Source organism: Neofelis nebulosa, chromosome 18 (assembly GCF_028018385.1).
Source record: "Neofelis nebulosa isolate mNeoNeb1 chromosome 18, mNeoNeb1.pri, whole genome shotgun sequence".
NCBI classification, from domain to species: Eukaryota; Metazoa; Chordata; class Mammalia; order Carnivora; family Felidae; genus Neofelis; species Neofelis nebulosa.
Window position 1 is genome coordinate 18,312,478 of NC_080799.1, and position 14,415 is coordinate 18,326,892.

The 14,415-nt window shown below is 56.5% G+C and overlaps 2 protein-coding genes across 5 annotated transcripts; both read left to right on the top strand.

The window, feature by feature from the left end:
- The first annotated feature begins 758 nt into the window (after window positions 1-758).
- LOC131501327 (keratin-associated protein 10-2) lies at window positions 759-8,174 on the top strand. Of its 3 annotated transcripts, XM_058711307.1 has the most exons (5): window positions 759-832; window positions 1,073-1,108; window positions 1,935-2,078; window positions 2,271-2,426; window positions 7,364-8,174. In XM_058711307.1, exons 2-5 carry the CDS (start codon window positions 1,103-1,105, stop codon window positions 7,475-7,477), a joined length of 420 nt encoding a protein of 139 aa, XP_058567290.1. In that variant the 5' UTR covers window positions 759-832; window positions 1,073-1,102; the 3' UTR covers window positions 7,478-8,174. The 3 variants fall into 3 exon arrangements, with proteins under 3 accessions (XP_058567290.1, XP_058567289.1, XP_058567288.1); XM_058711306.1 differs by lacking the exons at window positions 759-832; window positions 1,073-1,108 and having other exon boundaries at window positions 1,462-2,078; window positions 8,047-8,174; XM_058711305.1 differs by lacking the exons at window positions 759-832; window positions 1,073-1,108 and having other exon boundaries at window positions 1,492-2,078.
- Window positions 8,175-8,299: 125 nt separating this feature from the next.
- ALDOA (aldolase, fructose-bisphosphate A) lies at window positions 8,300-13,828 on the top strand. 2 transcript variants are annotated; one of them, XM_058711296.1, is made up of 9 exons: window positions 8,300-8,420; window positions 10,974-11,100; window positions 11,186-11,397; window positions 11,998-12,052; window positions 12,184-12,344; window positions 12,700-12,783; window positions 12,902-13,076; window positions 13,239-13,438; window positions 13,524-13,828. In XM_058711296.1, exons 2-9 carry the CDS (start codon window positions 10,989-10,991, stop codon window positions 13,617-13,619), a joined length of 1,095 nt encoding a protein of 364 aa, XP_058567279.1. In that variant the 5' UTR covers window positions 8,300-8,420; window positions 10,974-10,988; the 3' UTR covers window positions 13,620-13,828. The 2 variants fall into 2 exon arrangements, with proteins under 2 accessions (XP_058567279.1, XP_058567280.1); XM_058711297.1 differs by lacking the exon at window positions 8,300-8,420 and adding an exon at window positions 9,480-9,653.
- Window positions 13,829-14,415: the final 587 nt, after the last annotated feature.

The window sequence follows — 14,415 nt, forward strand, 5'->3', positions numbered from 1 at the left end:
TTTTTAATGTTTATTTTTATATTTGAGAGAGAGAGAGAGAGAGAGAGAGAGAGAGAACACAGGCAGGGGAGGGGCAGAGAGAGCAAGAGACCCTGAGACAGAACCCAAAGCAGGCTCCAAGCTGTCAGGAGAGAGCCCGACTGGAGGCTCGAACCCAGAGCCATGAGATCATGACCTGGGCCGAAGCCTGACGCTTAACCAACTGAGCCCCCCAGCCCCCCGGAAAAGGGACAAGATCTGATGTGGGTGGGAGGAAATCACTCTGACAATTATGTGAAGGTTAAAGAGACCCGCTGAAGTCTTAAATTAGGACACTGTCAATAGAAATGGGTGCGGCCAAGTTGGGGGGAAAAAAAAAAAAAGAATAGCGGTATACAGTTAACAAGTAGCTTTGATTTTTACAACATCCCCGTAAGGCAGGCGTTTCCCGGTTTTACAGACTCAGCGAGGCTCAGTGACTTGGCCGAAGTCACACAGCACGCTGCTGGTGTAGCCCCGGGTATCAGTCTTTTCTTTGCAGCGCCGCCGGACGCAGCACAAGATGGGGGTCCGACTGCGGCAGGTGGCAGCGGGAAATCGCCACTTCCGTTCAGTAACGGCGGGAAAACCTGGTCGACCACGGCTACGAGGAACTGGTGACCGCAGAGGATCTGGCCGGGGAAGAACGGCTGGGAGAAGGAATTTGGGTCTCGGCGGCCGCCGTAGGAGCGGCGCTCGGATCCCCATGGCAACGGCAAGAAGCAGCGGGAGCTTCTGGGCGGTGCTGCCGCCGCGGCGGATTGGATGAGCGCGGCGCGGAATCCGTGAACTGCCCGCGGCCCCGCGGGTGCAGGTGCTGGGGACCAGCGGACGGAGGGGGCCGGGGTGTGGGGACAGTCAAGGGTGTGGCCAGGGCCAGGCTGGGGCCTGCGAGGGGGGCGCCGCCCCGAATCCCCCGGACCCCCGACCCCACTGTCCCGACCAGTAGCCATCGTTCGGCCTCAGTTTCTCCAGACTGGGCGGGGGGTATCGGGCACCCCAGTCCAATGGCCCCTCTCAGCCTCTGAGACCCAGGACTTTCTCTCCTCTACAGCTCCTGGACTGACCGGCGCTGTCCTGCCCCATGGCCGTGAGTCCTAGGCCCCTTACTCTTTCCCGGAGGGACCCCCTAAGTGCCTTAAACTCGCCCTGACTTTGCCTGCCTTCCAGCCCGGACTGGACAGGGGGCTCTGTACCCAACGTAGACCCTTCGAGCTCCGGAGGAGAGCTGTGAGACAGTGCCGGGAATAGACTTCCCACGGAGCGCACATTCCCGCGCTTCTTGGCAAGATGAGATGCTTGCCAAGTAATCAAGGAGAAGAGGCATCCCAGGCTGGGGGAGCAGCTCGGGCAGAGCCTCGGGGGTGGGAGAGAGGGTAGGCGTTTGGGGAGCTGCTAGGACTTCAGTATGGCTGGAGTGGAGAGGAGGAGGGAGGCCGAGGCGGGCAGGGCTAGCTCGGGGGCTTTGTCACTGAAATAAGAAGTTTGGACTGAGTCACTGGGAGCCATTGAAGGACTGGAAGGAAAGGACAGATACACAACACAGCTGGGATGGGAAGAGGCAGAATCGTGGGTTGGAAGACAGTTAGCGGCCAGTAATGTGGCCTAAGGGACAGTAAAGTAGTACAGAGGAATCAGAGACAATAGATACGTTATGGAGAGGCATTCTGAGAGGAAGAGCAACACATCTTGGAACATTCTAGAATGATCAACAGGTACCGATGGTGCTGAAACGGGGACGACAGAGGAAGGTCACATTTGGGGAACAGGATAGTGTAGTCCCAATGACTCTCTCCCCAGCATCTGATGGCCGTTCCTCCCCTCTTCCCAGCCACCTCCGGTGTCCCTCCTGGTATTTTTGCCTTCCTGCAGCCCCTCCCACCTCCTTGTCACCCCTTCCTCCTGTGCTTGTCCAGGCCTCCTCTAGCCCGTGGAACCCAACCCCGGCTCCCGTCAGCAGTCCCTCCCTGCTGCTCCCCATCCCCGCCATCGTCTTCATTGCTGTGGGCATCTATTTGTTGCTGCTCGGTGTAGTGCTGCTGACGAGACACTGCCTGCTGGTGAGGGGCCTGGTGGAGGCTGAAGGGTGGGCTCTGGGGAAGAGGAGGCGGTCAGTCGGTGCCCTCATCTGCAGGCCCTTACTCTGAGGCTCCTTTGCCATTTAGTCCCCGCATCTGTACCTATCACGGTCCCTCCTTTCCTGTCTCCCGCATGCCACCTGACCCGGATCCTGAGCCCTTTCCATCTCCTAGGCCCAGGGCTGCTGCACGGACTGCAGCTCCCCCTGCAGGAAGCAAGGCGCTTCCCGGCCCCAGGACTGTTGCTGGACCTGTGCGGAAGCCTGCGACTTCCCTCTGCCCAGCCCCGCCCGCTGCCTGGATGCCTGCTGCCCCCAGCCCACCGAAGCTGTGAGTTCTTGTCCTGTCCCTGGCTCCCCGAGCCCCGACCTGGGCGCGCTCTGTGCGTTTTTGTGTTGTTGTTCAACAACGTTGATTGCTGAGCACCTGCTCTAGGCCAGGCCCCGTTCGGGGTCCTGGCTCAGTGGGAGACAGCCCAAGACACCATATACAGCACATCACATACTTTTCTGGTGCTGAAAACTACTTTGACGGAAGAAAATAGGGTGGCAGCTGGAGAAAGGTGAGTACCATGTAGGGCACACAATGGCTTCCGAAAACGGAAATATAAACGACCCCTCTCACCGCTCCTTCTGTTCACTGAGTGAGCACTACATTCCAGACAGTGTGCCACTTTTACTGGCATTATTATTTTCTCAGCAACCCTGAGAGCTGGGTATTTTTTAAACATTTATTTATTTTTGAGAGAGAGAGAGAGAGAACAAGTAGGGGAGGGGCAGAAAGAGCCGGAGACATAGAATCCGAAGCAGGCTCCAGGATCCGAGCTGTCAGCTCAGAGCCCAACATGGGGCTCGAACTCACGGACTGCGAGATCATGACCTGAGCCGAAGTGAGATGCTCAACTGAGCCACCCAGGCGCTCCTGGGTATTATTTTTAATGTTTATTTATTTTGAGAGAGAGAGAGAGAGAGAGAGAATCCCAAGCAGACTCTGCATTGTCAGCACAGACCCTGACGTGGGGCTCGATCTCATGAATCATGAAATCATGACTTAGCTGAAATCAAGAGTCAGACGCTTAAACGACTAAGCCACCCAGGCGCCCCAAGAGCGCTGGGTATTTTTAAAAAGCTATATAGTACTGATTATGAAAAGCATTGATTACAGTGTGCGTGTCGAAAAACATCGAAAGTACAAGTCACTTTATAAACCAGCTCCATAACCAAGGTTGCTACATTTTGTGTACGTCCCTCATATACTAATATGCAGTACTATTCCTGCTATATTATGCCATTATTTGGTAAAGATGGGATCATACCACACATACTGTTTCATCACAACTGCTACTTGCCCTTTTTACCTGGACATCACACCTTGACCCCCTAGCTATGCCTGTGTGTGTAGATAGTTAAGTATTTTTATCCTGGTTTTGCAGGGGGACAAGTTGCCTCCGGGAGGTTCAGTCAGACTCTTGCAGAGCAAATTGCTCCATTGTGTGTTGAAACAGAATCCTCAGGGAGGAGCCTTGCTCCCAGAGGCCAGGCCATTTTTGCCTTTGTGGGTTTTACGATGTTAAATGTAACTGACCACCTTCCTATTTGGGGCTCAGATTTAGACAGCAAAGCTCTTGCCTTTGAAGTGGTGACCTTTCCCAGGAGGAAAGAGGGAGGATAAAAGACCCAGCAAATTCCCAACTTGTGCGGACCTTAGTTGGTTGAATTCCTGGGAGAAGTTGTGAGTTTTGAAATAAATTATGAGGCAAGGGGCTCTCCTTCAAATAATCTGCTTTTGGTTTCTGAGGGGTAGCCGGGAGAGGAGCCCAGGACTGGGGGTAAGAGGGCAAAGGGGAAAACAAAGACCCAGGGTCCTAAAAACTCCTATTTTATAGGAAATGCTGAATTACAAAGTGATTTCTGGCCCCCTCTCCTGGCGGGGGGGGTGGGGGTTGGGGGGGGGTAGGGGCGGAGGGGTTGCCCTTTGCCCCTTCTGTCAGTCTGGGCCTTTCCTCCCTGGTCAGACCCATGAGGATGGAGTGAGGAATTCTGGACCTGGAGACCTCAGGGCCTGATCTATCCGGCTTCAGCCAGAGCCAGGAAGGAAGGATTCTAGAATGGCACAGGGCAGGGCGGGATCATTCTGTCCTTGAGCCGTCTCTGTACGAAGTATAGTAAAGTGTCTGTTCTTCAGTTTCCTTATAGTAACAAGGACCACAAATATTACCAAGCTCTTGCCTACTTTATAGCTGTCCGAAACTGAGGCTTACAGAGGCTTGAGTGAGTCACCTGAGGCCTAGGCCAGGACACAAACCCAGGTGTCTTTTCCTTTCTGGGAGACAAACCTGCCTGCTCTGCCTTCTTTCACAAGCATGTGGCAAGGATCTCATTCATTCACTCATTCATTTATTCATTCACTTATGTATTCACCTACCAAAGATTTATGGAGTCACTGTTGAAGCCCTGTGCCAGGCCCTAGGGGCTCAGCAAAACAAGCTGGACACGGTCCCAGCCGCACAGGGCTTCTATTCGAATGAAGGGCAGAGAAGAAAAAGTAGGCAGTTATGCTAGACCATGAGAAATGAAGTCATACAGCGCAATGGTTGGTTCTCAGCCCTGTGTGTGATCAGAGGCACATATGAGACATAGAAAACCACGCGTCCAGGCTCCACACTCAGTAGGTGTGGGATGGGATTGGAGTTTGTGAATTAAGAAAAAATTTTTTAAATGTTTATTTATTTTTGAGAGAGAGAGATAGTGCGAACAGGGGAGGGGCGGAGAGGGGGACAGACGATGTGAAGCAGGCTCTGCGCTGACAGCAGAGAGCCCGACGTGAGGCTCGAACGAACACATGAACCGTGAGATCATGACCTGAGCCAAAGTCAGACTGCTCAACCGATTGAGCCACCCAAGTGCCCTGGATTTTGTGCATTTTTAACAAATTAATTAATTAATTAAACAAACCCTGGGGCACATCAGGGTTAAGAACTATTGTTCAGGGCAGTGCCTGGGTGGTTCAGTCTGTTGGGCGGCTGACTCTTGATCTCGGCTCAGTTCTTTTTTTTTTTTTTTTAATGTTTATTTTATTTATTTTTTTAAATGTTTATTTTTGAGAGAGAGAGACAGAATGCGAGTGGGGGAGGGCCAGAGATAGAGGGAGACACAGAAGCCGAAGCAGGCTCCGGGCTCCGAGCTGTAGGCACAGAGCCCAACACGGGCCTCAAACTCTCAGACCGCGAGATCACGACCTGCGGCAAAGTCGGCGCTTAACTACCTGAGCCACCCAGGCACCCTCGGCTCAGTTCTTGATTCAAGGCACACCCCCACCCCCACCCCCGCCCCCACCCCTGGTTTGCCTCCATGCTGGGCGCGGAGCCTATTTAAAAACCTGGGGGAGAGAACGGGGACAAGAGTATCTGCCTGCCATTGAGTGTTCACTGTGTACCAGGCATTGTGCTTGCCGCCATGAGCCTATGAAGGAGGCATTATATTTGGATGAGAAAACTGAGGCTCAAAACATGAATTAGCCAAACCTGGGCCTGAATTCGATTCACATCCGGGCCTGAGCTCTAACCACTAAAGATGGCTGGCCTTCCCAAAATCAAAGTGAGAGAAATCGAAGCAGAAAGAGCCTAACACACAAGGGTTAATGGTCTTGTGGCATTCTTGCTTAATGTACTGAAGTAGCAGATTCCTTTGAGAAGCCTCATGGCTGCTTGTGAGAGTCGAGAAATCCATTAGACAGTTATAAATGACTAGCTGTAAACCCTTCCAGTGGACAGAGCCCAGAAATACTTTTCATACCCTGTCCTCTGAGGTGATGGCAATGGGGCGTCTCTCAGCCACCGGTCCTGTGTAGGGAGTGACGGTGTGGTCCTCCAAAAACCCACAGAGCCTGCTTCATGCCCAGACTGGGACTCCCCAGGGAGGCCCCAAACCACCCCCAGCATCAAACACAAGGGACCACTTCAGTCTCCCTTCCACCATGACACCTCTGGCCTCCTTCTTGAGAGACAATTCTGCTGGCACTACACCAGCCCAGTTCAGACCCCTGTCCTTGCGGCGGGCAGATCCCCTCCCCTCACCGCAGCCCCTACTGATATCTGATCTCACCAGTCATCTGACACCGCACCCCCAAACCTCAGCTGTTTGAAAGGTCATTCCCCTATTCCTGGCTTGGCCTGGTGTCTGACTGAGCTGTGCAACTGTGACTGTCACTAGCTCTGCCTCAGGCCTCCTGGAGCCAATCTCCTGTCACATCCTGGGTGTGTCCCACCCCAGCCACTTGGCCTGACTCCAGTCCATGCGTGAAGCAGTCACAGATCACCCTTGTCACAGGGCAGGAAGGGAGACCTAGGACAGTTCTCCGTTCTTGTCACTAAGGACATGCTGTTCCTAGTTCCCAAGAGACAGACCCTTCTGATTTCCCTGAAGCCCTCTTCTTTCTTCTTTGCCCAAAGAGGGGGAAATGATTTGATTTATCCACTCATTCAACATTCATTTGTTTCTCACATACCTACTGAGCACGAGTACCCGTGCTAGGCCAGTGGTGACATGAGATAAACTGTCCCTGTCCCAGCAGACCCAGAAGGAAGCTGGTATTCCTGGCATTGGTGTTGAGGGGTATCCCCGTCTCTAAGCCTCCATTGCCTCGTTTGTAAAGAGGCCCCCTGTGCAAGGTTCTGATACATAAAAGAGAGGTGACTCTGTGTGAAACACTAAAAAATTTTCTTAGATCTGTACATTACCATTCTCAAAGACAATTGAGATTTTTTAACAGTCATTCATGAATACAGTCTGTGCCTTGCATGGAGTAGGCGCTCAGAAATGATGAACGAGATCCTACAATCTGGTCTCATGCCAAGGAAGAAATTCACAAAACCAAGCCATTTTCATCATGGACAGAAAATGTGTGCTTTCCCCGGTCTCCTGGCTTGGAATTGAATGAGGCCACAAGGATATAGTAGAATCCTCTTGGAGCTGAACATTGGGACTTAATCAAACAGGACTATTTGGTCCTTGGTCTCCTTGTCTATTAAATAGGAAGAAGGAAAGAACTGCCTGAACTCAGTTGTTTGGAACACTGCCTCCTTGCTGATTTAATAGCATAGGGAATTGATTTGTTCCCAAGAATGGTAGACGGTACCCTCTGTTCCACCTGGCAAATGGGACTCTCCAGGCCTCTCTGTTCCCTTCTCCCCTGAGAGGGAAACAGTGTAGGGCACTGGTCACCCTTCCTCCTGCCCACCGCCCTCACCCCTTTCTCCTCTCCCTCAGGGTTGGGCCTCTCGCTGCCCTCGCTGCTGCCCACTCTGCGACTGTGCCTGTGCGTGCCAACTCCCTGACTGCCAGAGCCTCAACTGTCTCTGCTTTGAGATCAAGCTCCGATGAGGACCCGGAGTCCTTGCCCTTTGGGGAGCGGCCAACCTCCTGGGCCCACATGTCCCTTTCCCTGAGGGGCCACTGGACACCTTTCTCTAGGCCACTGGAACCACAAATGGCCTGCCCAGCTCATCAGCCCGGGAACCAGCTGTGGAGAGCCTGGCTTCCTGCAGAGCAGGACTCAGAGAGCCCTTGGCCCGCTGAACTGCAACCCCTTTGGGGGGCCAGGAGGGAGAGGGGCTAGTGCTCTGGCAGGTGCCCCTCCCCGCCTCTCCTCCTCCCCACATAAACTGTTAAAATTGAAGGTGAGGGTGGGAGACACTGCTCACCACAGACCACATTATGGGACAAACTTGAGCCTTGAGCGTCAGGATATAGGGGTACCACAACCACACCTTGTCCACGGACTCTTGGGTTATTTTGAGGTGAGTGTAGTGCCTGCAGCTGCTCTCCCGCCAAAAGCTTGGTCTCCTGAGAATCACAACAGCCATCATCAGGGCCCAGAGGGGAGGGGGTTGAGAAGGAGGCAGAGAGGGCCACAGATCTGAGTCCCCTTTCCTCTCCTTCCCTCCCCACAGATCCCTGGCAAAGATTGATTTCTCTTGACAACCTTTGAGGGCCTCAGGCTGGATTTCCAAGGAAGAAATTTCCTCAGATGGACGGGTGAGTGGGCAGGGGCCCTCCCCCTGCCCCCCAACTAGGGCAGGCCCAGAGCTTCCTCCCCCTTCTCTCACTTTAGGCCCCACGTTGGCCTGAATGTCAGGGGCTTCAGGTTTCCCTAAATATAGGACCCTGCCAGGGGATCCGTGGCAAGGAAAGGGCAGGGGTCACCGGAGAAGGTTGGGGACATTGGCTGGGGGGAGGGCAGGAGCTGCCTTATAACCCAGCCCAGGAGCGGCCTGGCTCACTCGCTGCTGACCAGGCTCTGCCCGCTCCTTCAGCCTCCTCGCAGGTGGGCGCCAGCAGGACGCCGCAGGGTTGGGGTTGGGCCTAAGGGGTCCAGATTAGGAGGGGAGGCTTGGCTGGTAGGATGAGGGACTCGGAATGTATCTGGGGGCTGACCGGCTAGGGACAGGTTTGAGTCTGGAGGGGGAAGTCAGGTCCCAGGGAGACGTTTGCGCGGGGACTGTGGCACTGCATCTCCAGACTCGCTTGGGCGAGCGGCGGCCGGCCGGTTCCGCCGCAGTCTGGCTGTGGATGGCGGCGGGGGCCGCAGGCGGGTCCGCCCCGGCCCGGGCGGAGAGGGCGTGCGCACGCACGGCGAGGCCGGTCCGCCGCGGCCGCGAGCCCGACCCGGGCGGCTGGGGCGCCTATACCGGCGCGGGCGGGCCACCCGGAACGGCTGCCGCCCGGCCTCCGCCCCCCGCCAGCCCCGCCGCCCCGTCGAGTTCCTCCCGGGGCAGCCACTCGCCGCCCTTTCCCCCCCGCCGCTCTTCCGCCTGGGCTGGTGACCCAGGGAGGGGCGGCCCCGCGCGCCAGAGCCCGCAAGTCGAGCCTGCAGGCGAGGCCGGCAGACGCCCAACCTCCGGGTTCTGTTACAGTGTGACACACGCTGCATCAGCGCAGGCCGGAAGCTGGGGCTGCCCCGCGGCCGCGCGACTGGGCCTAGACGGGGAGGCTGAGCCTCCGTCCTTTCAGGCTCTTGCACCCACTGGCCCCCACCTCCCTTCCCATCTCCTCCGGGGCCCCTAATCGGCTGAGTCACGGCTCCCCAGAACGCGCCAACTGGGGGGAGAAGGGAGACGGGGGGTGGGGGGGTGGAGAGCCCAGGCGACCCGAAGGATGTGGCCCGAGTCACGTCCTAGGGGGCCGGGGGGTGGGGGTGGGGGCAGGGATCGTGTTCTCCTAGCGCTGTCCCCGCCCAAGCGCCGCCTCCGGGCTTCGCCTTTCGGGGGCGGCCTCTCCACCGTTCCTCTCCTGCAATTGGACGCCAGCGCTCTCCCGGCCCCCTTCAAGGGAAAAAACCCGGCGGAGGCTGGCGCGGTGCCTTTATAAGCCCGGCGCCACCTCCCTGCTTCCCGCCCCCTGCGCCGCCCCCTCCGGAGCTGAGTAGGCTGCGTTCCGCTTGGAACGCGCGGCAGAACCAGGGTGCTGGTGACGACTGCCGCGTTCGCTCCCTCAGTCCGCTCGCCGGCCGGTCGCCCTCCACCGCCGCACCCCGCAAACCCGCCCCCTCCCGTGCCAGGTGAGCGCCCCTCGCCGTGTGCGAAGGTCAGGGACCCTGGAGAAGGATCCTGGGGGCAGTGGCCGGTCGGGTCGGAGCCCACCCCCATTCCCCCGTCCCAGCATCTCCCCGCGCCCCACTACCTCCCACATACATGCTCCCAGCCCGGACTCCTCAACCCTCTTCAGCTTGAGTTTCCTTCGTTTGCTGCGCAATGCAGCGACTACGCGCGCTGAGTCATGGCGGAGGAGGAAGCAGGACGAGATGAAGGGCCATTCCTTTTCTCCTTTTCTTGCTGGGATCCCAGGTGCAAAGGGTTACGGCCCCTTTGCCTCTGCGGTGATCCTAAGAAGCAGCGAGGGGGTGGGGGCCAGCTCGTATACTCTCAGGCTTTCCGAAAGCGTGGTTGGTCCCTGCCCTGGGAGGTGGGACCCCCCTGGCGAGGAGGGGAAACCCCTTGGAGGCGCGTGCTGCTCAGTTAACACTTTCCGTGCCTTTACTTATCTGGTGACCTTGATTGTGAGCCTGGAACAGCTGCAGCCGTGCGGGCAGACAGGAGCATTTTCAGGGGAAGGGGTGGGGCCGCTCGCCTCTCTACAATTCTCTTACCCTGTATGAGCAATGCGATCGGTAAACCTTACCCCGTTCCTCCCCCTTGGGCTGGGCTTCCTCTGCTGCCCTTTCCTGGGCTTCCCGTTACCCTCCTGCCCTTTTTTCTAACACCCTTTTCCTAAGGCCCTCCCCCAACCCTGGGAGGAGAAGCTTGACCTTGGGATGTCCTTGAGGCTTTGGAGCCTGGGCCGGCCCTGGAATCTTGGGTGGATCCTGTACAGCAGTCCGAAGATCTGGGTTCTAGTCTCAGCTCTGGCCCTTGGTTTCTGTGGGACTTGAAGCCCAGAGCTTTCCCTTCTCTGGGTCCTTCTGTTGGGCCCTCTGCCTGATGTGCGACCTCTAAATTCTAAAATACTCAGGTTCGGTTCTGCTTCTGGGCAAGGTGACCCCATGGCAGAGCGCAAGCCAGAAGGGTCCAGCTTCTACATGACCTGTCTTTCCTTGTCTCTGGCCTATTGCTTTACCACAGATGCCAGTACGCAACCCCACCCTAAGGTGGGAAACACCCAGCAACAAACAAAGTTAGGGAAGGTACAGGAGGCAGGCCTAGTACAGGGAAGTTGGGTGTAGGGGAGGCTTGGGCACAGGAAGTGCCCCGAGACCTGCCCAGTGTGGACTAGGGGAGGTAGGGAACCTTTGTCCTGACCTCCAGGCAAGGGGCCCTGCTTGTGGGGAGACCATGGGAAGACCCAGCTAACCATTCCTCCCCTGTCTGCCTCCTTGGGCCAGGAACTGACCGGCACCATGCCCTACCAATACCCAGCGCTGACCCCAGAGCAGAAGAAGGAGCTCTCTGACATCGCTCACCGCATTGTGGCTCCGGGCAAGGGCATCCTGGCTGCAGATGAGTCCACTGGTACGGGCAGGACACAGTGGGAGGAGGGCCCAGGGTTGAGGGTGACAGGCTGATCCTCTTGTTTTTATACGACGTCCCCTCCTAGGGAGCATTGCCAAGCGGCTGCAGTCCATCGGCACCGAGAACACCGAGGAGAACCGGCGCTTCTACCGCCAGCTGCTGCTGACTGCCGACGACCGTGTGAATCCCTGCATTGGGGGTGTCATCCTCTTCCATGAGACACTGTACCAGAAGACAGACGATGGCCGCCCCTTCCCCCAAGTCATCAAATCCAAGGGCGGGGTTGTGGGCATCAAGGTGAGGGGGCTGGGTCTCAGGATATGAGATGGATCTCGGGGAAAGAAATCAGAGTGGCAGGCTGGGGTGGGGGTGGACATTGGGTTGGGAGCCTGGAGACGTGAGTGGAGTCTGCCCCAGGCCACCTCCGAAGCATGTGTGAGAAAAGCCAGAAACATATGGGAACTGCTTGGCTTCTTTTTCTTTTCTTTTTTTAATATTTTAGTTAAGTAATCTCTATACCCGGTGTGGGGCTCGAACTCACAACCCCAAGATCAAGAGTCACACGCTCCCCCCGTCTGAGCCAGCCAGGTACCCCTGCTTGGCACTTTTCATCCTCGTAACTCCAAGAGCAAGGCGTTTCCCTTGTACAGACTAAGACCCAGAAGCTCAAGGCAGTGAAGTGTCTGGCTCGCGGAGTTAGTAAGTGGTCGCAGTCCAGGCTCTGTCCAGTAACCTCCCCGTGTATTTTCCTTCCTAGGCCCAGGTATTGTAACTAACTGAAAACATTTGCAAACCGTGAGGTATCACTTAAGATTAAGTAAAGTGAGGGGCAGAGTGGAGTACTAGAGGTCACTCCTCCTGTCTTATGTTGTTGCTGCCCCCCCCCCGCCCCAACAGGTGGACAAGGGTGTGGTACCCCTGGCAGGAACGAACGGCGAGACTACCACCCAAGGTGAGAAGCGTTCTGCTCCCTGCCCTACAGACTGACTCGCCCAGGCCACCAGCCCTCTGGGTGCCGAGGTTGAGTGGGGAGCCGCCTGCCCCCTCCTCTGCTGTGCTCTGACGATTCTGTTCCCTCTCCAGGGCTGGATGGGCTGTCTGAGCGCTGTGCCCAGTACAAGAAGGACGGAGCCGACTTTGCCAAGTGGCGCTGTGTGCTGAAGATTGGGGAACACACCCCCTCAGCCCTTGCCATCATGGAAAACGCCAACGTGCTGGCCCGTTATGCCAGCATCTGCCAGCAGGTGGGCCTCCAGTTCCCCAGCAGGCCACCTCCCACCTCATTTGGTTCCAGAGTGTCAGCTAGCCTGCCACCCATCTGCCAGGATACGTACCTCCCCCAGCGCAGTTGTTCTGGATCTTCCCCAAGCATCAGGCTCGGGCCTGTGGAGGACACTCGGGGGTTCTGTGAGCAGAGAAGCAGAATAGGGATTGTGTGGGTGTCTTGGAGGAGATGCCTGTTCCCTACAGTCTGCTGAGGGCCGTGAGGCCATGAGTCTCTGTCATCATGGAGATAAGATCTTGGCTGATAGCTGTGGAGAGCTATGGGTGGGCTTCAGCTTAGAAGGCCTCAAGGCCACCCTGTCCCTCACCCCACAGAATGGCATCGTGCCCATCGTGGAGCCCGAGATCCTCCCTGATGGGGACCATGACTTGAAGCGCTGTCAGTATGTAACCGAGAAGGTAGGTTCCCTGCCTGCCTGGGCAGTATGGTGGATAGGTGACTGGGCCAAGGGCTGTAGGACTGACCCCTGTTCCCCCCGCCTCGATCGCAACCGACTTTGGCCCTGCTCTGCTCTAGGTGCTGGCTGCTGTCTACAAGGCTCTGAGTGACCACCACATCTACCTGGAAGGCACTTTGCTGAAGCCCAATATGGTAACTCCAGGCCACGCCTGCACCCATAAATACTCTCATGAGGAGATTGCCATGGCAACTGTCACAGCCCTGCGCCGCACGGTGCCCCCTGCTGTCACTGGTGAGACCCACATCCTCATCTTGACCTCTGGGAGGTAGATGAACTGCGCCCACAATCTTTACGCCCATTTGGTCTGACTTCCAGCTCAGCTTCTAGGGGCTCCTACAAAGCCCTGAGTCTCTGACTATATATGCTTCCCCCCCTTCACCCCTTGTTCTACAGGGATCACCTTCCTGTCTGGAGGCCAGAGTGAGGAGGAGGCATCCATCAACCTCAACGCCATCAACAAATGCCCCCTGCTGAAGCCGTGGGCCCTGACCTTCTCCTATGGCCGAGCCCTCCAGGCTTCTGCCCTGAAGGCCTGGGGTGGAAAGAAGGAGAACCTGAAGGCTGCCCAGGAGGAGTATGTCAAGCGAGCCCTGGTAAGGATGGGGGCAAGAGGCGGGCGGGGTGCCGGGGCAGACGGGATTCTGATAAGACCTCACTCTGGCTCCTCTCCCCTCTTAGGCCAACAGCCTCGCTTGCCAAGGAAAGTACACCCCAAGTGGTCAGGCTGGGGCCGCAGCCAGCGAGTCTCTCTTCATCTCTAACCATGCCTACTAAGCGGAGGTGTCCTAAGGCTGCCCCCTCAACACTCCAGGCCCCGTCCCCTCCCACACTCACTCTGGAGGAGGGGACTTCACCCAGGGCTCCAGGCTGCTCTTTGCCATCACTTTTGCCTCCCATGTGACATTGGTGTGTGGTGTTGTCTGTATATGCTAACTCCACTGCTCTTTCCAGCCCACTGCCAATAAACATCTATTTAAGGGGGAGTGTGCCGTTCGTGTCTGGTGTTCAGGACCAGGGAGGGCCGGGGGAGGTGGCAGAGCCTAGAAGAAAGATCCCTTGTTTCCTGTCCTTCCTTCCTGGGCAGGAGAAAAGTGAATGGGTTGGGAGAGGACCTTCCTGCTTTGTTTTATGCTTGCCCAGGGCTTCGAGAAGAGAGCTCGTGAAATTTTCTCCCTACCATCAAGCTCCCCGTCCGCTTTTACCAGCAGCACCTGATAAGGCTCACAGTTGGGGGGAGTATGTGTTAGGCTCAGTCTCACTTCTAGACCCAGAACTCACAGGTGCTCAAGGCCCCCGTGACAAAAACAGCCACTGACCTAAGCCAACATTTCCTGAGTGGTATGAGCCAGGTGACACGACACGACACCACGCAAGTGATCTGTATGAGTGGGTGTTGTTACTCCCATCTCCCGCTTAAGTCCGTGCTGCCTGAGGTTGCACTTTCTTGATGAAGACAAGATTATTAATGCCTATGTCCTTAATCTGTACTGTTGAGCTTGTCTGTTTTCCCATCTCAACAGGAGATGGGATTAGAACTGGTTTCTTAATTAATCTTCCTTGGACCATGGAA

What these genes read in the sequence shown, in the direction of transcription:
- LOC131501327 (XM_058711305.1), top strand. Translation starts at nt 1,740, where the DNA reads ATGGTGCTGAAACGGGGACGACAGAGGAAGGTCACATTTGGGGAACAG. An exon ending in TGACGAGACACTGCCTGCTG is followed by an intron (nt 2,079 to 2,270) that starts GTGAGGGGCCTG and finishes TCCATCTCCTAG; the next exon opens with GCCCAGGGCTGCTGCACGGA. An exon ending in GCCCCCAGCCCACCGAAGCT is followed by an intron (nt 2,427 to 7,363) that starts GTGAGTTCTTGT and finishes CCTCTCCCTCAG; the next exon opens with GGTTGGGCCTCTCGCTGCCC.
- ALDOA (XM_058711296.1), top strand. Translation starts at nt 10,989, where the DNA reads ATGCCCTACCAATACCCAGCGCTGACCCCAGAGCAGAAGAAGGAGCTC. An exon ending in GGCTGCAGATGAGTCCACTG is followed by an intron (nt 11,101 to 11,185) that starts GTACGGGCAGGA and finishes GTCCCCTCCTAG; the next exon opens with GGAGCATTGCCAAGCGGCTG. An exon ending in GTCAGTATGTAACCGAGAAG is followed by an intron (nt 12,784 to 12,901) that starts GTAGGTTCCCTG and finishes GCTCTGCTCTAG; the next exon opens with GTGCTGGCTGCTGTCTACAA.